This window comes from Anolis sagrei, chromosome 1 (assembly GCF_037176765.1).
Source record: "Anolis sagrei isolate rAnoSag1 chromosome 1, rAnoSag1.mat, whole genome shotgun sequence".
NCBI lineage: Eukaryota > Metazoa > Chordata > Lepidosauria > Squamata > Dactyloidae > Anolis > Anolis sagrei.
Window position 1 is genome coordinate 175275463 of NC_090021.1, and position 24884 is coordinate 175300346.

At 43.0% G+C, this 24884-nt stretch overlaps 1 protein-coding gene across 29 annotated transcripts in view; it reads right to left on the reverse strand.

Moving 5' to 3' along the window:
• LRRFIP1 (LRR binding FLII interacting protein 1) overlaps positions 1–24884 on the reverse strand; it is a 164916-nt gene that overhangs the window by 120330 nt on the left and 19702 nt on the right. Inside the window, exon 1 of one of the 29 annotated variants that reach the window (XM_060781643.2) lies at positions 22702–22777. The exons of 26 other annotated variants lie outside the window; for them this stretch is intronic. Coding sequence is in view for 1 of the 3 variants with exons in the window: in XM_067470488.1 (XP_067326589.1) it covers positions 22009–22011 (3 nt within the window). In the remaining 2 variants the exon portion in view is untranslated. Of the gene's footprint in view, positions 1–22008; positions 22033–22665; positions 22778–24884 lie in introns of those variants that run through there. 2 more of the 29 variants (XM_060781635.2, XM_067470488.1) reach the window with 2 other exon arrangements.

Genomic DNA, 24884 nt, shown 5'->3' on the forward strand with positions numbered 1-24884 from the left:
ACATTTGGGAGCTGTAGTTGCTGGGATTTATAGTTCACCTACAAAAAAAGAGCATTCTGAACCCCCACCAATGATAGAATTGGACCAAACTTCTCAGACAGAACCCCCATGACCAGCAGAAAATACTGTGTTTTCTAATGGTCTTTGGTGACCCCTCTGACAACCCCTTGTGAGCCCCCCAGGGGTCCCAACCCCCAGGTTGAGAAACACTGTTCTAGAATATGATGTCCTAAACAACTGGAGGACAAAAAGCTGGGAATCCCTACACTGGGAAATTACAGCACTATGATTCTGCTTTAACTACAATAACTGCGTTCTATGAAATCTTAGGATTTGTAGGGGGTTTTAAGCTAGTAGAACTGTTGGGACAAAAATCCTAAAAATCCAATTCACAAACAGCAACTCCAAGGATTCCACATGATTTTGCCAAGGCAGTTAAAGTGAAATCTTAGTGCTATAACTGTGCAGTTTTTAAAAGTCCTTTACAGATGATGGAGCAAATCTATCATAATACCTTTCCATCTCTAGCACACTACCAAAGATCACTAATTGCTCTTAATGATTGCACTAAGTATAGCAAATTATGATATGCCATAACAATCCATTTATAATGGCTGTCAGACAAGATAAAAGACCACAGAGAATTCCATCTCTTAAACCGTCCTGAAACAGGCAAAAAACAAAAACAGCCCTCATGGGAAAGAATGATTATACAAGAGAGGAAAACTACTGAAATATGGTATACATGGATAAGCAGAGGTTAACACCACCTTAAATATGGAAGAGAAAACCTAACACACAACAAAATCTTGAATAAATAGCTTATTTTAGTTTTCCACAGTTTGGCTCCTATCTCCACTTTTCTCAGAAAATAGTCTTTACACTGTTGGGCTACATTCAATTTTCCTAAACAATCACATAACCATTTTCTCTCCAATTCTTCAACAAAAAGGTCTGTTTTTAACAAAGGAAGAAAAAAACTGAGACAGGGATAGATCATTTACCATTTTGAAGTAACTTTTGCAATCAAGACGTTTATACCACACATACTGTATAGACCAATGAAGCTGAACTGATTTGAGCAGAGTTTAAACCTAGAAATTGTGGACCACATTTTTTCCATGATGTATGATCAACATGGTATTATGTTCAAAGATCAATATCATGATCCTTCTCCTTCTGATTTATTTATCTCCGAGAGAAATGCACTTTGGTTAAAATAGCAAAAAAAATGAAGGCAGTCAATCAGCTAATCATCTGAAAGTGCACCATGGGGCTTAATCTATTATTGGTTAAGCATTATAGCTGAACCTTGATAACTGGCTAGCTCTTCTCCTAACAAGTAATTTGCTTATTTCCTAGAAGCCAGCATTCTAAAATGTGCTGTGATGGTAAAAAACACAATTTTCCTCCAGAAATGCTCATCTCCTCAGCCCAAATTGGCTACTTAGAAGACTAGCCTGCTTCTAGACTGGTCACCTGTCAACTAAGGTGAGAACAATGCCTGCAGATCCCCCATTTTCTCACCCCAACACATGTAAGTATACACCTTTATCCTACGTAACCTTTCATTAGCAGAAACCAGAGCTATATTTAAATTAAATCTCACATTTAAAATAAAATTATTGCAGACAGACTAACAATCATTAGTTTAGTTTGGTGAATAAGTAACTGATTTCTGAATGAGAAAGTTAGAATCTAATATCTGCCATAACTTCACAGAAATTCTTAGGCAAGCCCCTTAGTTTCAGTGTCAACTGTGATATTTTCAATATAAAGTAGGTTTTATATATTCATGGGGGTTAGAGGCATGGAAAAAACACTTTTTTTTTACTTGAGAGAAAATTTATCTAGGAATCCCTAGGTCCTCAGGTCAAATCGATAATTAACTTCTGTCAGAAGTTAATCACAGATTCACCCTGGACTGAGAAATTGCTAGAGATGATATATTAATCAAATCAAATAATCAAATCTACAAAACCTAAACCGAAAAATGAAGAGGGTCAATTGTAATAATAATAATAATAATAATAATAATAAACCTTTATTTGTACCCCGCTACCATCTCCCGAAGGACTCTGTGCGGCTTACAGGAGGCCGAGCCCGCATACAATAATAAAACAACAACAACAATGCAGCAAAATAAATCAAAACAAAGCAATAACATTAACAACACACAATGACACAATTAAAAACTATGGCAGGGCCAAATGTAATAATTAAAATTAAAATTAAAATTAAAAAGTGCTGGGCATGACCAGGAGAAAAGGGTAGGTGTTTGGAGAGGGATGGGTTTGCAGATATCCTGATTCTCTGATAAAGTGAATTGGGGACAAAATGCTTGGAGTTTCCTTATTCTGGGAAGGCACACTGGAACAGCCACGTTTTCAAGCTCCTCCTAAAAATTGCCAGTGATGGGGCTTGCCTGATATCCTTAGGGAGAGAGTTCCAGAGTCGAGGGGCCACCACCAAGAAAGCCCTATCCCTCGTCCCCACCAATCGCGCTTGCGATGCAAGTGGGATCGTAAGTAGGGACTCTCCAGATGAATGAAGAGATCGTGTGGGTTCGTATGCAGAGATGTGGTCACGCAGGTAGGCGGGTCCCAAACCGTTTAGGGCTTTGTAGGTAAGCACCTGCACCTTGAATTGGGACCGGAAAATGAAAGGCAGCCAGTGGAGCACCTTAAACAGTAGGGTTGACCTCTCCCTGTAAAGAGCACCGGTTAACAATCTGGCCGCCACCCGTTGGACCAATTGAAATTTCTGGGCCGTTTTCAAGGGCAGCCCCACCTAGAGTGCATTACAGTAGTCCAATCTGGAAGTGACTAAGGCATGGACCACCCTGGCCAGATTGTGCATACACATATTGTCACATTTTGTCACAAGACTGCTGTACCTATTTCATCTAGACATACATGGGAAACCCTTTGAATAATACACGTGATTGGATTCTGCTTGGTAAAAGGAAATAAAAAGGGGAACATTATTCATTAAGAAGTTTGCAAAAAAAAATCTAGGAACTTTTACTCTGTTTAATGAAACCTTTAAATTTCGAAAAGAGAAAAGGAATAGACTGAAGAATATTTCCATACATATTACAATTAAGACAAGAGTTAGTACTGAACATTCACGGTGATTCTGTGTTCTCAACATGAACTATGGCCTGAAAGCAAGAATGCATACCCTTTTAAGGAAAGTTACTGCTTTGGAATCGGAAATCTACTGAAAGCAAGACTTGACAAACAATGAATTATTTGGATCACTAAAGAGTATTTTCTAAAGGCTCATATGTTCAATACTGAGAGGGTTACCACCTAGAGTTAAAAGAAAGCTGCTTGAAACAAAAGCCAACTTCTAGTTAGCAAAATAATAATCAGTTTAAGTCTGAAATCACACATATCCCAAGCGGCTATTAATGCAACTACACTAAGTTGTTAAGCTCACTGAAAGCAAAAGTGCTTAATACTGTTGCCTCCGTGCAGCTGGTGTGATGGTTTAGGGTGCATCTACACTGTAGAATTAATACAGTTTGACAACACTTTAACTGCCTTTGCTCAATGCTATGGAAAGGGTCTTCTCTGTGGTGGCCCCCCCAGTTCTGGAATTCACTCCCCAAGGATATTAGGCAGGCCCCTATGCTGGCAATCTTCAGGAGAAATCTGAAAACCTGGTTATTCCAAAGTGCCTCCAATGATTGAATGTAAGATACTCCCTGACCAACTTTGCACAAATTGACCTCAGAAGCACTTTATTTTAAATCCTTCCTTATCCTTGGATCCTCTCCTCCACGGTAATTTACATTGTCCTATTTCCCAGCATTAAAAAAAATATATCTTTGAATTTGGACCTGCCCAGTGAAAATCTTTTGTGGTAGAAATCCCAGCCAGTTTACCAGCTGTTAGGATTTCTGGGAGTTGAAGGCCAAAAACATCTAAAGACCCCAGATTGAGAACCACTGCCCTAAGGCTTATTCAGAAAGGGCTGAGAGTGTGTGACTTGGCCAACTTACCTAGTGATTTCCATGCCTGAGCATTCGAACATTGGTTTTCTGGAACATCAAGGTGATACAATATGCGTACTCTCTCTAGACTACTGGTCCATGCCAAATTTCACAGAGAAGGAAAAAAAATCATCTTCATTTTGTAATTAGTATTTAGATTTGTTTTACTTTTTGTGGGAAGACCTTGAGAACCCAAGTAAAGTATCTGACTCAAAACTATTAATTATCCAACTTAAATATTAACTATAAACCATACAATCAAAAGGACACACGCATACTTGCCAAAGTACACTCCAAAAAAAATATCAGCCTTGTCACAGTCTAACACTTCACCAAGACATTAAGAGTTTGTCTCAGTTAGTTACACTTGGCTAATGGCGTAATAAGATTTTTGTGCGTGTTCTTATTAAGCAATCAGCTCATGTTTACTCGCCAGCAAACAGGAAGCTTCCTGTTTAAGACAACAAACACAAATGCTTTCTTCAATTTGGTAATATTACAGCTGGCTAATTTGTGAGAGAATTGCTTCATTTATTTGTTGGGTGAAATAAATCTATCCAAAATGCCTCTGGAAACATTTTAGGAAATGTGTTGTTGAAGGTTTTCATGGCTGGAATCACTGGGTTTCTGTGAGTTTTCCGGGCTGTGTGGTCATATTCCAGAAGCATTCTCTCCTGACGTTTTAGAAAATGTAAACATTTGAAAAGACTTTATCCTTCATTGAATGCTTTCTGCAGACAAACAAATATGCGAAGCTAACAGAGATACTTTGAAGACACAAAATCCTGTTTGATCCCAGAAGCTAAGCAGGATCAGGCCTGATTAGTACTTGGGAAGAGATGTTAGGTTTCATTCAGGGGAAGGCAATAACAGACCTCCTGGAAATAAATGTTGCCAGGAAAACCTAATGAAAGAATCACCATAAGTCAGATTCAACCTGAAGGAATATATCAACAAACTGTCAGGAGACACAGAATTTTTGAGTTATGTTGTTTTGCATTTGTGGTTGCAAAGCCTTCAAGACTATGATTGATGGAGCTGGTACAATAGTCCAGAACAGTCCAACCACTCAGGAGGTAAAATGTAAAGAAAAAGGTTGTGGCCAAAAGAAGGGACAGCTGTCAATCTAGGACTAAACCCCTTGGAGATCCTAATGCAGGAAAAATTGGTTGAGGCAGTAAGGGAAAGGCTGGCAAAATGGAGGTCTCAGAAGAACCTGAAGACAAGTTTATTAAGGAAGAGATGACTGTGGTGGAGGCTCCTTCTTTGGAGGCTTTTAAACAGAGGCTGGATGGCCATCTGTCAGGGGTGATTTGAATGCAATATTCCTGCTTCTTGGCAGGGGGTTGGACTGGATGGCCCATGAGGTCTCTTCCAACTCTTTGATTCTATGATTCTATGAAAACGTAAAGAAATAAATTGCGCAATGTGTGATAGTCAAAACCATATAAAGATCTAAACTCTCAAAAGACCTCACTTGTTTATGAAGAGCATTTTTCAGCCATCATTTCCATCAGACTTGTATCACTGTAATCTGGCTAAAGGAAATCAATGCCATGGAAGAAGAATGGGATAGAATATTGGATACAAATAGTGATTAATTTCCTGCTTCTAGTTATTGTAGAAATCACACTTATAGCCTCATCACACTAGAGTACGGGTTCTCAAACTAAGGCCTGAGGGCCGAATGCGGCCCTTCAAGGTCATTGACCCGGCCCTCGCTCAGGGTCAACCTAAGTCTGAAAAAACTTGAAAGCACACAACAACAACAACAACAACAACAACAACAACCTTATCTCATCAGCCAAAAGCAGGCCCACACTTCCCATTGAAATACTAATAAGTTTATATTTGTTAAAATTGTTCTTCATTTTAATTATTGTATTGTTTTTAAGTGCTTTTTGCACTACAAATAAGATAAGTGCAGTGTGCACAGAAATTCATTCATGCTTTTTTCAAATTATAATCCGGCCCTCCAACAGTTTGGGGGACTGTGAACTGGCGCTCTGTTTAAAAAGTTTGAGGACCCTTAAACTAGAGCATGGATGCACTTTAAATCTGGTTTCTGCCTCCTGCAAAATTCTGGGCTTTGTAGTTTAGGGAGGCCCAAGACTTCTCTGGCTGAGCAGTTTGAAGGCTCCTCCCTAAATTACAAGCCCCAGAATTCTGCAGGAGGCAGAAACTAGAGCATCCATGCTCTAGTACAGTGGTTTTCAACCTTCCTAATGCTGCGACCCCATAATACAGTTCCTCATGTTGTGGTGACCCACAACCATTAAATTATTTTTGTTGCTACGTCATAACTGTAATTTTGCTACTGTTATGACTAGTAGTGTTAATATCCGATATGCAGAATGTATTTTCATTTCCAGGACCAAATTTGACACAAATTGAATGTTTTATATTGTGTATAAGCTATTTTAAATTGTAAGTCGCTCGGAGCACTTTGGTGGAGAGCGACTAATTAAGAAATAAGATGATGATGATGATGATGATGATGACGACAAATACCCGATACGCCCAAATTTGAATATTGGGGGTGGGTGGGTGGGTTATTTTGTCATTTGGGAGTTGTAGTTGCTGGGATTTATAGTTCACCTAAAATCAAAGAGCATTCTGAACTCCGCAAACGATAGAGTTGAACCAAACATGACATACAGGATGTCCATGACCAAGAGAAAATACTAGAAGGGTTTGGTGGACATTGACCTTGAGTTTTGCAGTTGTAGTTCACCTACATCCAAAGAACACTGTGGACTCAAACAATGATAGATCTAGATCAGTGGTTCTCAACCTGTGGGTCCCCAGATGTTTTGGGCCTACAGCTCCCAGAAATCCCAGCCAGTTTACCAGCTGTTAGGATTTTTTGGAGTTGAAGGCCAAAAACATCTGGGGACCCCAGGTTGAGAACCACTGATCTAGATCAAAATTGGCATGAATGCTCAATAATGTGAACACTAGTGGAGTTTGGGGAAAAGAGACTTGACATTTGGGAGTTGTAGTTCCTGAGATTTATAGTTCACCTCTAATCAAAGAGCATTCAGAACCCCACCAATGATAAAATTGGGCTAAACTTCCCACACAGAACCCCCATGACCAACAAAAAATACTGTGTTTTCTGATGGTCTTTGGCGACCCCTCTGACACCCCCTCACGGCCCCTCCAGGGGTCCTGACCCCCAGGTTGAGAAACACTGCTCTAGTATGATGTCTCCACTTGAAGCAATATAAAACATACCACTCTCAGTATAGCTTCTACCAAAAGCACCGAATGTGCCCTTGCTGTTACCACTCAAGGTTTATCCCGCCTGTTGCCTTCTTTGATCTATAGTGATCTCTCTCCGCTCCTGCTGCTGCAAACCAGAGCTTAGCCAACTCTATTAATCCACAAACCAGAAATGCTGGTACACTGAACTTCTCAACTCCATTCATTCCTTTCTTGTCTGGACTTCCCAGGAGGACAGCATATGCTTAACCCAGTTTTCAAATGCTTCCTCCCGCCACGCACACCACATCTTCATAAGAGCCTTATGGCTGCATGTTTAACAGCCACACACTAGGCGGATCATTTGCTCACCAAGAGCTGGGAGACTGTGGAAGCATGTCAAAATGTCTTTGGCTGAAAACGAAATGGAGAGAAAGATAAAAATGGGCTCCCAATCCTTGTAAGGGAAGTTAGCATGCTACATGGATTCAGTCACCAGCACCCACTCTAACAGCACATAAAGCCAGCAACTTTGACAGGGAAAGAGCAGACCGAGCTCAGCTTAGCTCTGCACAGTACAAGCCACAGAATCTAAGCCCTTTATGCATACTTCTTTTTCATTTGACAATGACCAAGTTTTCTCTAAGCTGTGCCACCGAGAAAACATATATGAAGATTTCCCAATACAGTGCACTTCAATACTTTTAGAACAGCTTTTGAAAATAACATGTTGCAGTTCCAGAAATGCAGGAAAGCTGTTTGTAAAACTAATGTGCAAAAACGAACAGCTTGCTTTATTCATTCTGGATCAAATGATTTTCCTGAACACTACAAGCATGTTGTTATCCTTTATTTTGTACTCACTGCTATTCCCAAGAAAACCCCAGAAATAATTATGTAAGAATAGAATGGGAGCGGAAGTAGACCCTTATGTGTGGGATAAGACATTTAAAACTATCCAGAAGATGAGGAAGAAATCTGAGCCATTTTCTCTCTTGAATGACAACACATGATAATTAAGCTGGCAAATGTTGGATTCCCTCCCACTCTTTCAGTGTCTGCTTATGAAGACTGCAAGCTGCATTGGTGACTGTAAGCACAGAGCTTCCACATAGCTTAGCATGGCCTAATCCTGCACAAATGGCACAGGAGTTCATTCAGAGCAGATGGGGGAATCTGATATAAGGAGACCTGGTTTATATTAGAAATGTCTGTTGTTTGCAATAGTCCTGTACAGTAGCCGGCCTTCTAAATTTGCAGGTTTGCTGATTTGATTATTTATGGATTTGATGAAAAAATTATCTCTAGGAATCTCCAGGTCCACCAATGTGACTCCATGGTTGACAACTTTTGTGTGTGTGTGTGTGTGTGTGTGTGTCAGGAGCGACTTGAGAAGCTGCAAGTTGCTTCTGGTGTGAGAGAATTGGCCATCTTCAAGGACCCTGCCCAGGGGATGTCTGGATGTTTTGATGCTTTACCATCCTTGTGGGAGGCTTCTCTCATGTTCCCGCATGGGGAGCTGGAGCTGATAGAGGGAGCTTTTCCACACTATCCCCAGATTCAAACCTGCGACCTGTCGGTCTTCAATCTTGCCGACACAGGGGTTTAACCCACTGCACTACCGGGGGTTGACATCTGATGGAGGCTGACTATAGAGTTGTGCTGGATGGCCTATATCTGAAGTTCTAAAGCACAGGTCTGCATGTCCCTATTGCCTGGTCTGCTCCCACAGAATTCTTGGAAATGTACCGTATATTCTGGTGTATAAGACTACTTTTTAACCCAAGAAAATCTTCTCAAAAGTCAGGGGTCGGCTTATATGTGGGGTCATCTTATACGCAGGAGTAGTCTTATACACAGGAGTTGTCTTCTTCGATAGCAAGGGACCTAGTACATTCTATGGAAACAACAGGCTTCTCATTAATGGTGACCGGTCCTACTCTTCGAGCTGGGCACACCTTGGACTTGATTTTTAGTATCGGAATACAAGTGACTCTATCTTCAGTCTTAGAGATTCCTTAGTCTGACCACTACATCTTGAACACTCAAATAGAGATTCCTCCACCACAGCGTGCAGAGACTGAACAAATTTTTGTGCGGCCGAGGAAGCTGATGTCCTTAAAGAACTGGATTACACTGCTGATTCTCTATGTGAACGAGTGGAAAACTTGAACAAAAATCTATCAACTGCCTTAGATATAGTTGCCCCTAAACACAGGAAACATGTTCAGGAAACTCTCTAATGACTACAGCTCATGGATCAACATGAGATCACAGATCACCACTTCGAGTGCTGGCTTTGGCCTATAAAGCCCTAAACGGCCCTGGCCCAATTTACCTGTCTGAACTAATCTCCCCCTATGAACTACCGCAGAGATTAAGATCTTCTGGGGAGGCCCTGCTCTCAGTCCCACCACCATCACAGGCGCGTTTGGCGGGGATGAGAGACAGGGCCTTCTCAGTAATTGCCCCTCAGCTATGCAACTCCCTTCCTAATGATATCAGGTCAGGCCCCTCCCTCTTGTCCTTTAGAAGGATGATAAAAACGTGGCTGTGAGACCAAGCCTTTGGGACTGGGCAATGAGGCAGTGATAAGAACCCTTAGTATGCCAACCAAATTCAATATGGTTGTTGAAACAGTTTTAACTAGTGGATTTTAACGTCAAGATAAGTGATTTTAATGCTTTTGTATGTGTATGGTCTAATATGTTTTAGCATTGAATGTTTGCCGTTTATAAGTTGTGCTCCGTCCTGAGTCCCCTTCGGGGTGAGAAGGACGGAATATAAATGCTTTAAATAAATAAATACTGCTGCATACTTTGTATATGGACTTATACAAGATTCAACACAATGGTTTCAATACAGAAAGCAACACCAAAACACACGCTGTAAGAGAAATTGCTTCAATAAGCAAGCAGTATCCAGGTCAGAGACAGTGATGATCATTTAAGCACTACAGCTGTCAATTCATTCCAGTTGGCGTATTTACTGCTAAATCCAATATCATTAGTAAGCGGATGTAGTCCAGGTATACCCCAGCTTTATAAATCCTACAAAAACAGACATTATATTGCAACAACAAGTAGATCCCATCACCTCTGGGAAGACTTTAAAAACAGGATAAAAAGCAATTAACAAATTGACATCATATTCCCTAAATCCCTGAAGAAACATATTTTAAGCATCATTAGCCCTAAGCCATGGGAAACTGAAACCTATAACATTGACACATTTTTACCCTGGAGAGGCCCTGGAATTAATTTTCAGGTCTCATGAAATACTTGTCTAAAATTGATGTAATCTACAGCTCAAAAAGAAATGTCACTCACAATTTTTACAACTGTAACCAGAAAAGATCTTTAAGTTACCCAAACCAATGAAATAAAACATGTTACATTTAAAATGGCAACATTTCAATCACTGCCATATTTTCTGAGTTGTTCTTTAAAAGATAACCAGAAGTTGTAAAAGTCTCGTTTAGAACAAAATAGTTATCTTATTTGCAAACTGTCAACACAATTAAAGATGCAATTAAATGAATGCACTATTTACATGGGAATAAGGTGAAATGGGACAACTAACAATAAAACTACTCAAGTGACTGTAAAAATCAACATAATTATGGTGCTTACATGACACCTACTGTTTAATGACTTTTTACCTTACCCTTTGGGTTCGGAAACAAACTCACTGGGTGGCTAACAGAAATAAAGCACTATAAAACGTAACTAACACAACTAAGGTTGCAATCCTGCACACATTACCTAGGAGTTCCAAATAAACTGAACAGGACTTACTTCTGAGTAGTTAGGGATAGGATTATGCTGAAGAATAAGGCACAGACCCTATGGCTTTCTGCCAGTAGAACAATAATTACAGCATAGCATGTTGTGCTAAACACATTTTTATCTTAACTGCTGCAGAGGGGATGCATAACATCAAGTGACTCAATTTTAATATGTTAATGGAACAGTTTTCCATAGACTCAAAGATACTAGATGTACCAAGTTCATATGAAAATGTGACTTTTATTTCCTGTGCCGGTCTATGACCGAAATAGATGATTTGATTTAATCTATATAAATAAAAATGTAATGTTCATTTGTGGGATTAACATAACTCAAAAACCACTGGACAAATTGACACCAAATTTGGACACAATACACCTATTAGGCCAACAAGTGACTGTCACTCATAAAAACACTGTAAAACACAGTGAAAGAGACTTAAAAACCAAAAAATAAAAAATACATTACAACGCATGCACAAAACCACATATATATACACAAACACACATATATACACACTCAAAACACATATACACAGACTGGGCTACAGCAACGCGTGGCAGGGAACGGCTAGTTGATATAAATGGAGGAGTATAAAAAAAATTCTGCCTGTTTGATATCTGATCACCACCAGCACCAAAGATATGCATCATTCCACAACCGCTTTTTTGTATTTTCGAAGGCTTTCACGGTTGGCATCACCATGGTATTGCATTTTCTCCAGATTTTTATTTTTATGTCGTGTCAGGAGCGACTTGAGAAACTGCAAGTTGCTTCTGGTGTAAGAGAATTGGCCGTCTGCAAGGAAGTTGCCCATGGGATGCCCGGATGATTTGATGTTTTTATCATCCTTGTGGGACGCTTCTCTCATATCCCTGCTTGGGGAGCTGGAGCTGACAGAGGGAGCTCATCTGACTCTCTCCGGATTCGAACCTGCTGTCAGTCTTCAGTCCTGCCGGCACAGGGGTTTAACCCACTGCGCCACCAAGGGCTCCAATTTTCTCCAGATGCCAGCTACAGATGCAGGCAAGACATCAGGAAAAAATGCTACTAGAACATGGCCATACCGTCTGGAAACCACACAACACCACAATCACTTTTTGTTTCCTTGGCATTTATTTCAGTGAAATAGTCATGTATTCTATTCAGTAGAAATTAGTCAGATGAAAAGAAAATGAGTGCATCTGGGCAACCAATACCAAGACCTTGTGAATCTCCAATTAATCATTTTCAGTGACCCAAACATTCAGGTTAGCAAAGCTAAGAAACAGAAGAGACACAACAGCTTGTCTATGTGGAATGGGATCCCAAGACCAAAACTGGGCATGAACTTCAACGGATTAACAGATGTAACTTCCTTTGATAATTAACGTTCTCTGGAAGTTAAAAGCACATTAATGGAAAAGCCTATGAAATGCCTATTACAAATCTGCCAAAAGGTTTCATCCATTTCATTTACTTCTGTTCCTTAGAAAGAGACAATTGTGCTATTCCAAATTTCAGAAAGTCCTGCAGTTACAACAACATCTAGGCAAATCTTGCACTGAGTGACCTCTGGGATATTCAGATAGCTTTCAGAGGATATAAGCTTGTTTGTTGGTGTGGAGTGGAAGACATTTCTCAATCCTGAAACATTTAAGAGAACATGTTCACATAATATGGGTCTGTTGTATAGAGCAGTTTGTATAGCTCAGAAGCAAATTTGCAGCCAGTGAAGTGACTTTAGTATTGGTGTAATATGTTCACTCCTGGATGTTCCTGTAATCAATCTGGCTGTTGCATTTTGAACCAACTAAAGTTTCCAAACTTGGAACAAAGGTAGCCCAATGTAAAGTGAAGTGCAGAAGTCCAACCTTGAGGTTACCAGGTCTTCCAGACCTAGGAAGGGGAGCAGTTGGCATATCAACTGAAGCTGATAAGCACTCCTGATCATCACATCTACTTGGGCTGACATCTGGAGGAGATGGATCCAGGAGCACTCCCAAGCTGTGAACACAATCTTTCAGGGGGAGTGTAACACCATCCAGAACTGGTTGACACACCTCTGTCCCCAGATTAGGACCCTTGAAGGCAAGCACCTATGAGTTGTCTGGAATCAATTTCAGTTTCAATTTGTTTTTCCTCATCCAACCTCCAGGCATTAATTCAGAGGAGAGATGCTATCCATAGCTGAGGCTGTTTATTAAAAATATATATTTATTTTATCATTTGTTATACAGTAGGCAGTTTTTGAAGGCATGGAGAAATATATTTTGGTGACATCGGCATACTGATAACACCCTGCCCCATTTCTATGGATTATCTCTCCCAGTAGTTTCACATAAATGCTGAAAAGCATTGGGGACAGAACGGTACCATGTGGGATGCCATGTAACAGCTTCTTTTTGGAGAAGCAACGATCTCCAAGTGCCACCATCTGGAACCTGACTGAGAGGTACATGGACTGCCACACAGTACCTCCATATCCCAACCCCTCCAGGTGCTCCAGACAGATAACATGATCGATGGTACCAGGCATGTAGCTTGTACCATCTCCTGGTGGCCTGCGAAAAGGCCTTACTGGAACATTATTTAAACTGTTATGTTTATTCATATCATGATCTGATCACCATGCTCAATATATCTCATATGCATGGGGGTATTGGGGTAACGACACAAAAGGTTTGCTAGGGTAGACCCTCTTTCACTCAAACTCAGCTCCCCCCCCCCCTTTCGAATCAAAATCCTGGCTACGGGCCTGGATGGTACTGAAGGCCACTGAGAAGTCTAGAAGCACCCCTTTCCCATTTTGGGGGACAGAAGATAGTCTCTGATTTCCAATACCAGCACCTCCCCCCAGGCGTTCCAGAAGGATCCCATAATCAATGGTACCAAAAGTTCCTGAGAGGTTTAGAAGCACCAACAGAGGGACACATTTTTTGTCAGTGTTAAAACAGAGATTATCCACTAAGGCAAACAAACCTAATATTGGGTTGTTGTAGGTTTTTTTCGGGCTATATGGCCATGTTCTAGAGGCATTCTCCCCTGACGTTTCGCCTGCATCTATGGCAAGCATCCTCAGAGGTAGTGAGGTCTGTTGGACCGCACTAGCTCTGAGGATGCTTGCCATAGATGCAGGCGAAACGTCAGGGGAGAATGCCTCTAGAACATGGCCATATAGCCCGAAAATCCTACAACAACCCAGTGATTCCGGCCATGAAAGCCTTCGACAAACCTAATATTGTCTTTGAAAAAATATTTGCAAGTGGGGAAAGGACCCTAAAAGATTAGAAAAAAAATAAACACTGATGGGAAAGAATTATTTTCATTTATTTGCATTTGTGGTCTTGTTGGGTAGATTCTTAATAAGAGAAGTCTCTGCTGCTGAAAACATTCCCCATTGAAAACATTTTTGTATGCCAGCCACTTTACAGAAAACCAGTGCACATCACTTGGTTGTTGCAGTGGTCTTGGCAAGCAAATTCCTCACGTGTGGCACACCATCTGCCAGCCTTCCTATCAACCTTCTTTCTTCAACAGGGAGTGTTGGGGGGTTGGCTTATTTTGCTGAATGGGGCCAACATATGTTAGGTTTCTGGTTAGCACAACATCTGCTGGTTCTAATCTGGAGAAAAACATTGCCCTTTACTGACTATTTTGTCTAAACAGGAATTATGGTTCAACCAATGTTAGTAACTAAGCAGGGCACCAGGTTGGCTGCTCTGGGCAAATGTCACTGACGTTATGGCAACTTTTAAACACAGCAACACCACACCCAGGCTGGTGTGCCAGCAGGATGGGCATTTATTACCAATATAGTCCATATTATTGGCAGGAAACAAATGTAGTGTACATGCTGTTACCTAGGCGTTTCTCATAAAAATTTTTAAAAGGAAGGCATTTTGGGCAGGACTTTTATTTATTTATTATTTATTTATTTACGGCTCTTATATGCCGCCCTTCTCACCCCGAAGGGGACACAGAGCGGCTTACAATATATATTTTCATACAATATATTATATTATTAGCATAGTACAATATCAGTATATATTACTATATTGCACTATAACATTATATTGTAAAATTATTAGTAATATTACATGTAATTAAATATATAATTATAATTATAATATTGAATTATTATTACTAGTATTATATTGTATTACATTATAATATTATAAATATTATATGTATATACAATATACTATATTATATTATTAGTAAAGACAAGATGGAAATGTCTTCTGCTCCCTTCTGTCTTCTCTCTGGCCAAGCAGCCGTTGGTGCCAGAAGGGGGAGGGGCCTCTGAAGTGATGATATAGGCAGAAGACAAGATGGCAGTGTCTTCTGCTCCCCTCTGTCTTCTCTCTGGCCAAGCAGCCGTTGGTGCCAGAAGGGGGAGGGGCCTCTGAAGTGATGATATAGGCAGAAGACAAGATGGCAGTGTCTTCTGCTCCCCTCTGTCTTCTCTCTGGCCAAGCAGCCGTTGGTGCCAGAAGGGGGAGGGGCCTCTGAAGTGATGATACAGGCAGAAGACAAGATGGCAGTGTCTTCTGCTCCCCTCTGTCTTCTCTCTGGCCAAGCAGCCGTTGGTGCCAGAAGGGGGAGGGGCCTCTGAAGTGATGATATAGGCAGAAGACAAGATGGCAGTGTCTTCTGCTCCCCTCTGTCTTCTCTCTGGCCAAGCAGCCGTTGGTGCCAGAAGGGGGAGGGGCCTCTGAAGTGATGATACAGGCAGAAGACAAGATGGCAGTGTCTTCTGCTCCCCTCTGTCTTCTCTCTGGCCAAGCAGCCGTTGGTGCCAGAAGGGGGAGGGGCCTCTGAAGTGATGATATAGGCAGAAGACAAGATGGCAGTGTCTTCTGCTCCCCTCTGTCTTCTCTCTGGCCAAGCAGCCGTTGGTGCCAGAAGGGGGAGGGGCCTCTGAAGTGATGATATAGGCAGAAGACAAGATGGCAGTGTCTTCTGCTCCCCTCTGTCTTCTCTCTGGCCAAGCAGCCGTTGGTGCCAGAAGGGGGAGGGGCCTCTGAAGTGATGATACAGGCAGAAGACAAGATGGCAGTGTCTTCTGCTCCCCTCTGTCTTCTCTCTGGCCAAGCAGCCGTTGGTGCCAGAAGGGGGAGGGGCCTCTGAAGTGATGATATAGGCAGAAGACAAGATGGCAGTGTCTTCTGCTCCCCTCTGTCTTCTCTCTGGCCAAGCAGCCGTTGGTGCCAGAAGGGGGAGGGGCCTCTGAAGTGATGATATAGGCAGAAGACAAGATGGCAGTGTCTTCTGCTCCCCTCTGTCTTCTCTCTGGCCAAGCAGCCGTTGGTGCCAGAAGGGGGAGGGGCCTCTGAAGTGATGATACAGGCAGAAGACAAGATGGCAGTGTCTTCTGCTCCCCTCTGTCTTCTCTCTGGCCAAGCAGCCGTTGGTGCCAGAAGGGGGAGGGGCCTCTGAAGTGATGATATAGGCAGAAGACAAGATGGCAGTGTCTTCTGCTCCCCTCTGTCTTCTCTCTGGCCAAGCAGCCGTTGGTGCCAGAAGGGGGAGGGGCCTCTGAAGTGATGATACAGGCAGAAGACAAGATGGCAGTGTCTTCTGCTCCCCTCTGTCTTCTCTCTGGCCAAGCAGCCGTTGGTGCCAGAAGGGGGAGGGGCCTCTGAAGTGATGATATAGGCAGAAGACAAGATGGCAGTGTCTTCTGCTCCCCTCTGTCTTCTCTCTGGCCAAGCAGCCGTTGGTGCCAGAAGGGGGAGGGGCCTCTGAAGTGATGATATAGGCAGAAGACAAGATGGCAGTGTCTTCTGCTCCCCTCTGTCTTCTCTCTGGCCAAGCAGCCGTTGGTGCCAGAAGGGGGAGGGGCCTCTGAAGTGATGATACAGGCAGAAGACAAGATGGCAGTGTCTTCTGCTCCCCTCTGTCTTCTCTCTGGCCAAGCAGCCGTTGGTGCCAGAAGGGGGAGGGGCCTCTGAAGTGATGATATAGGCAGAAGACAAGATGGCAGTGTCTTCTGCTCCCCTCTGTCTTCTCTCTGGCCAAGCAGCCGTTGGTGCCAGAAGGGGGAGGGGCCTCTGAAGTGATGATATAGGCAGAAGACAAGATGGCAGTGTCTTCTGCTCCCCTCTGTCTTCTCTCTGGCCAAGCAGCCGTTGGTGCCAGAAGGGGGAGGGGCCTCTGAAGTGATGATATAGGCAGAAGACAAGATGGCAGTGTCTTCTGCTCCCCTCTGTCTTCTCTCTGGCCAAGCAGCCGTTGGTGCCAGAAGGGGGAGGGGCCTCTGAAGTGATGATATAGGCAGAAGACAAGATGGCAGTGTCTTCTGCTCCCCTCTGTCTTCTCTCTGGCCAAGCAGCCGTTGGTGCCAGAAGGGGGAGGGGCCTCTGAAGTGATGATATAGGCAGAAGACAAGATGGCAGTGTCTTCTGCTCCCCTCTGTCTTCTCTCTGGCCAAGCAGCCGTTGGTGCCAGAAGGGGGAGGGGCCTCTGAAGTGATGATACAGGCAGAAGACAAGATGGCAGTGTCTTCTGCTCCCCTCTGTCTTCTCTCTGGCCAAGCAGCCGTTGGTGCCAAAAGGGGGAGGGGCCTCTGAAGTGATGATATAGGCAGAAGACAAGATGGCAGTGTCTTCTGCTCCCCTCTGTCTTCTCTCTGGCCAAGCAGCCGTTGGTGCCAGAAGGGGGAGGGGCCTCTGAAGTGATGATATAGGCAGAAGACAAGATGGCAGTGTCTTCTGCTCCCCTCTGTCTTCTCTCTGGCCAAGCAGCCGTTGGTGCCAGAAGGGGGAGGGGCCTCTGAAGTGATGATATAGGCAGAAGACAAGATGGCAGTGTCTTCTGCTCCCCTCTGTCTTCTCTCTGGCCAAGCAGCCGTTGGTGCCAGAAGGGGGAGGGGCCTCTGAAGTGATGATACAGGCAGAAGACAAGATGGCAGTGTCTTCTGCTCCCCTCTGTCTTCTCTCTGGCCAAGCAGCCGTTGGTGCCAGAAGGGGGAGGGGCCTCTGAAGTGATGATATAGGCAGAAGACAAGATGGCAGTGTCTTCTGCTCCCCTCTGTCTTCTCTCTGGCCAAGCAGCCGTTGGTGCCAGAAGGGGGAGGGGCCTCTGAAGTGATGATATAGGCAGAAGACAAGATGGCAGTGTCTTCTGCTCCCCTCTGTCTTCTCTCTGGCCAAGCAGCCGTTGGTGCCAGAAGGGGGAGGGGCCTCTGAAGTGATGATATAGGCAGAAGACAAGATGGCAGTGTCTTCTGCTCCCCTCTGTCTTCTCTCTGGCCAAGCAGCCGTTGGTGCCAGAAGGGGGAGGGGCCTCTGAAGTGATGATACAGGCAGAAGACAAGATGGCAGTGTCTTCTGCTCCCCTCTGTCTTCTCTCTGGCCAAGCAGCCGTTGGTGCCAGAAGGGGGAGGGGCCTCTGAAGTGATGATACAGGCAGAAGACAAGATGGCAGTGTCTTCTGCTCCCCTCTGTCTTCTCTCTGGCCAAGCAGCCGTTGGTGCCAGAAGGGGGAGGGGCCTCTGAAGTGATGATATAGGCAGAAGACAAGATGGCAGTGTCTTCTGCTCCCCTCTGTCTTCTCTCTGGCCAAGCAGCCGTTGGTGCCAGAAGGGGGAGGGGCCTCTGAAGTGATGATATAGGCAGAAGACAAGATGGCAGTGTCTTCTGCTCCCCTCTGTCTTCTCTCTGGCCAAGCAGCCGTTGGTGCCAGAAGGGGGAGGGGCCTCTGAAGTGATGATATAGGCAGAAGACAAGATGGCAGTGTCTTCTGCTCCCCTCTGTCTTCTCTCTGGCCAAGCAGCCGTTGGTGCCAGAAGGGGGAGGGGCCTCTGAAGTGATGATATAGGCAGAAGACAAGATGGCAGTGTCTTCTGCTCCCCTCTGTCTTCTCTCTGGCCAAGCAGCCGTTGGTGCCAGAAGGGGGAGGGGCCTCTGAAGTGATGATATAGGCAGAAGACAAGATGGCAGTGTCTTCTGCTCCCCTCTGTCTTCTCTCTGGCCAAGCAGCCGTTGGTGCCAGAAGGGGGAGGGGCCTCTGAAGTGATGATACAGGCAGAAGACAAGATGGCAGTGTCTTCTGCTCCCCTCTGTCTTCTCTCTGGCCAAGCAGCCGTTGGTGCCAGAAGGGGGAGGGGCCTCTGAAGTGATGATATAGGCAGAAGACAAGATGGCAGTGTCTTCTGCTCCCCTCTGTCTTCTCTCTGGCCAAGCAGCCGTTGGTGCCAGAAGGGGGAGGGGCCTCTGAAGTGATGATATAGGCAGAAGACAAGATGGCAGTGTCTTCTGCTCCCCTCTGTCTTCTCTCTGGCCAAGCAGCCGTTGGTGCCAGAAGGGGGAGGGGCCTCTGAAGTGATGATATAGGCAGAAGACAATATGGCAGTGTCTTCTGCTCCCCTCTGTCTTCTCTCTGGCCAAGCAGCCGTTGGTGCCAGAAGGGGGAGGGGCCTCTGAAGTGATGATATAGGCAGAAGACAAGATGGCAGTGTCTTCTGCTCCCCTCTGTCTTCTCTCTGGCCAAGCAGCCGTTGGTGCCAGAAGGGGGAGGGGCCTCTGAAGTGATGATATAGGCAGAAGACAAGATGGCAGTGTCTTCTGCTCCCCTCTGTCTTCTCTCTGGCCAAGCAGCCGTTGGTGCCAGAAGGGGGAGGGGCCTCTGAAGTGATGATATAGTGATGATATAGGCAGAAGACAATTTTTTTTCCATAATTCAGAAGAAGATGTGTTTTCCCTTACCAAAGTCAAATAACAGTGATCACTCCTACTTCTTCTGGGAATGATTCTAGATTTAAAAGGATGCCCTCTGTCTAGTTCAGAGCTAGGCAAAACACAGTTCCATCAACCCAAAATTACTAGTATTTTTTTACATTCACCTTCTAAATGTTACGGGGAATTCTTTTTTGCCCCTTTAGAATTGTTTTGGCTCTGGAATATCAATGATGCAATGCCCTCCAAAAGTGGAACTATGCCCAGTCATCTCTGGTTTTGGAATAAAGGTATTTCTTTGCCCACATCAGACAACGTTACAGCAAGAACCTCCAACACAGAATACAGAAAGCACCAGTGACATTTTTCCAGGAAAAAAAATATTGTATTTAGGAGTGGTATAGTTGTGAGAACTCAGGAAACTGCTCATCTTTTTTATCGTGTCAGAAGCTACTTGAGAAACTGCAAGTCATTTCTGGTGTGAGAGAATGGCTGTCTGCAAGGACGTTGGTCTAGATCAGTGGTTCTCAACCTATGGGTCCCCAGGTGTTTTGGCCTACAACTCCCAGAAATCCCAGCCAGTTTATCAGCTGTTAGGTTTTCTGGGAGTTGAAGGCCAAAACATCTGGGGACTCACAGGTTGAGAACCACTGGTCTAGATGAATTCATTTAGTCCTTCATACAGCAATTGGCTTTTCATATCACTTAGGCAGAAAGATTCAAGATAGGCACCTGAATCATTTAATTGCCAACTTGCATATAACAAATTGGTCCACCCTTAATGGCTTGGACTAAATTGTGGATTATTTAAAAAGCATACACTGATTATCTTCTAAGATGCCAGTTTTGTAAACCTTCAAAAGATCTCAAGAGGAAATCTCTTCTAGCTATGGTTTTATTCTTCTTTGTGCTTTGGGGACAGAAAAAAATTAACCAAGAAGCAACGGAAGTCGTGTCCCATGTTCAACAAGGCTCTGAAATCTCCATTGAGATAATCTATTCGATTATTTTTCAAACACCAAACTTACGAATACAGCTGAAGGATCAAATAAAAGTGCCTGATATACAGACAAAACAAAGTCTCAGTGGTAACTGGTGGCCCCCATTTCAGTGGAATGTTTAATCCATTCCAGGTTTTGGGAACCTTTTAAGGAGTTGTCAGCAAGGATTCCTCTACACATTTAGGAACAGGATTCAGCACCTTAGAGAGCTCCTTTAAAGCCTGGATTAAAACCAGGAGTGGATTTACCGGCCCACTGACCTTGAAGTACTTTTCTGTCACCTTCAGCACCTGATGGTGATAAAACAGGGAAAATAAAATAAAAATAAAAATAAAAACTTTCTTGTATCCTTTTTAGTTCTGTATATTATTCTTACAGCTGTCACTCACCTTAATATGCTTTTCTACTTTACAATGAAAAAAAAACCCACACTTTTTCATACATTTTTTTTTAGAGTATAAAGAGCTTATGGTATTCCCTGAGCATTAACAGGTCATAAACAGTAGTAGCCAGAACTCAACCTATTAACCAGGTATGGGGAAAAAGCAACCCATGGGAAAGAGCAACCCATGGGGCACACAACCCCCCCCCCCCCCCCCCCGCCAAAATGGCTACTGCTACACCAAAAATTCTATGTGGGAATATCTTTGCTGTTTTTCTTCCTTGGGTCATTGTAGTCCCAAGAATTAGGTCTTATATGCATAAAATACATTCTTTGTTTTAAAAAAAGCTATCTCATGGGTCCCAAGCAACCCACACATGACCAAATAAATAAATTTACTTCCCACTTCTAATTGCAGTCAAAACCTATCTTATTTTTCAAGAATTAAGTGTGGGAGGCAGCCCTTAAGCATCTGGGGAGTTAAATGTGGCTTCCTAATCCCCAACAGTTGGCCATTCCTGATAGGTTGCTTTTCTTATACATTGCTCTCCTTCCTCTGGTAGCAAAAAGTACAGAATTTCAGTATCAGCTAAAAGGAAAACTTCCAAAAGAGGTCAGCATGTTAGTCTGCAGGAAAAATTGTTATGAGCCAGAGCTCACCACTCATGAATTTGACAAAGTAGCTGCTAGAGAAAGAAAACGTATGACTTCTTTGTTGGTCTCAAGATGACATAATATTTTTCCTTGTTTTTGTTCCAATCCTCCACCACCACCACCCCAGCTTTAACACAGCTGCCCTCTGGAATTAGCTATTTAAGGAATTAACAATTAAAAAATTCTTGACTACTCTTTCATTGTCAGGAAAGAATGAATAGGGAAACAAGCACATAATCTGCAGTTGGGACTTAACATTTATAGCCTGCCTGCATGCATGCAAGGCTCAAGAGAGGAACTATTTCTTAAATAAGCATACCATTTGGAGTTTGTGAGAGAGGGAGCACTGTAGGCCATCCGTTACTGCAGAAAAATGGTTGTATGCTGATAAGATCACTTAAGATAATCTAGCTTTGGCTGTTTTCTTACATTCCATCTTTGACTAGCTTTTGGCAGTTCAAAGTCTTCTCAAGTTGGTCTCCCCGGACAGCAGTGCTACGTAAGCTGAAGTAGCCCTGCAAGAATGTCCCTACTAAGCAGCTTCTTGCCAAGTGCTGAATGTGCACACACACACGGGTCCATGTCAGGCAATGTATTGGCCAGCCGAAAATCTACCTTCAGTTATACAGTAGTAGGTTGAAGTACATGGGATAAAGAAATAATCCCAAATTGCAAGCAAGAAGATATTAGCAAAAGCAAAAACTAATAGCGTGCAGTGAATGCCAGTTCCTCTGTTCCCTCCAAGTAAGGGATGAAGAATAAAGAAATGTATGAGCTCAAGAAGCCATTAAAAAAAGCTCTTTGTTCTCATTAACAAGTCCTACAGGATCAGAGAACGATAGTACCTCTGCTTTTATTTCATTTGTACCACATTGCAACCCAGATTATGAGATAATTAATAATATGACAGTTTCTGACATGATTCCTCATACTACAAAGTTCTCAAAGACAGTACAAAGTCATAGTGTGTACTTACAGTGATTACCCCCGACCCAGAAGGAAACACACTTACTAGAACAGTCCACTCCTAGAGACAGACAGATCCAATTGGTTCCCTGAGTTCCTGGGGATTACCAGTTGAGACAGCTGGTATTCCTGGCAAAATCCTCTTTGCTCTCTAGGATGCATGTGATCTGAGTTGACACAACCACATCCTTGCGCTTTCCCAATGAAAACTATCAGTTTGGACCTTTGGTCTAATAGAGGATTTAGGATCATGAAACATGTGAAAGTACAGCTTGATGACAATTTGAATGGAGGGGGTGGAAAAAAAATCAAATTTCCAGAAAGTGGCCTCAAGGCTCAAGTATTCCTTTTTACAATAATAAACAATTTTTATTCAAGAAATAGACAAAATAAAACACACAAACACACACATATATAAAACTACCAAAAACTATACAACTACCAACTTCACACTCTCTATCTGATTATTGTCATCCCTCATTTGTCTAATCCCTTTAAAAGATAATGTGATCACACTCTGAAGATGCCAGACACAGATGCAGGTGAAACATCAGGAGAAAATGCTGCTATAACACAACCATACATCCCAGAAATCCCACAACACTCCAGTGATCACACTTCTGCTTTTGATAGCACTCTACTAATTCTTGAATTCTACAGTTGATAAATGCCCTAGGGCAATGGTTCTCAACCTGGGTTCCCCAGATGTTTTTGGCCTAGAACTCCCAGAAGTCCCACCCAGTTTACCAGCTCTTAGGATTTCTGGGAGTTGAAGGCCAAAAACATCTGGGGACTCCAGGTTGAGAACCACTGCCTAGGATATTCTGTTGTGCTCTCTTCTGTCTTCCATGCTGTTTACTTCCTATATGAAACCGCTTTGATTAAATTGATTCCTGTGTTTTTACAGATATGCAGAACTGATCTGCAGACTCAGTTATGAAAACAAGAAAAATCAGTAAACTGAGGTCCAGTGCAGATACCTTTTCAAAAGGATTCAGCAAATTCATGGGAGATGGGGAAATCAATGGCTATTGGTCATCATAAAAACACCACCATGAGCTTTACAGGTAACATATTTCATAAAACCACCTGGGGATAGTAAACTGGAAGGTGTTATGTCCTGCTTATGGGTTTTTGACAAGTACCTGGTGAGATGGCATGGGAAAGAATATACAGGACTAAATAGAGCTTTGGACCGATCCTATAGGGATATTATGGCAAGAGAGGAGTCAATAGTGTCCTGCAGAAATAGTCTCTCACACACCAGCATCTCTCTCTATCTTTTTCACATTTTTTTAAAATTTTACATCCAGGAACTGAAATGAATGCAATTGGTATTGTTGTCATAAAACCAAGAACCCATTTCCAAATGGGAGCTTAGCAAAGTGTCCAAGTCCAAACCACAGCATCCAGCCAAGAGGCACCAACTGCAGAGAATAACACCTGGGAAGCCGGCAGTCCATTCCAAAATACAAAGCCAATTCCAACGTAGTCTAGAGTAAAAGGCTAATCCTAAAATTCAAATGCCAGAGTCCAAGAGACAGTCCAAAGTTCATGAAGCCAGGGATCATTACAGCTCTAAGCACTGATGTTTGCAGGTCCAGAAGAACTGGGACACTTAGCCCTTTCTCCACTTGCTCAGATGAACTTGATGGTACTTACTCTGCAAGATGGGAAGTGGTAGCTTCCTCCATAGGTTCTTCTTTCAAGCTCAGCTGAGGAAGCTGCTGGGCTCCAGCTCAAACGTTGGCCCTTCAAACAGCAGCTCCTCACCTTAGCTATCAGAGCTGTCCATGATACTTGCTACCACTAGATATATTACTATTAATAATGATGATGATGATGATGATGATGATGATGATAATAATAATAATAATAATAATAAACCTTTATTTATACCCCGCTACCATCTCCCGAAGGACTCGGTGCGGCTTACAAGAAGCCGAGCCCAAATACAACAATAAAAACAACAGAAACAACAACACAATAACTCAAAAAACAAAGCAATAGCAAAGAATAGCAATAACATTAACAACATCCAATGACGCAATTAAAAACAATGGCCAGGCCAAATGTAATAATTAAAATTAAAAATTAAAAATGTTGGGCATGACAAGGTGGGGTGTTTGGAGGGGGATGGGCATGCAGATATCCTGGATCTCTAATAAACTGTGTTGGGACATAATGCTAGGAGTTTCCTCATTCTGGAAAGGCAAACTGGAACAACCA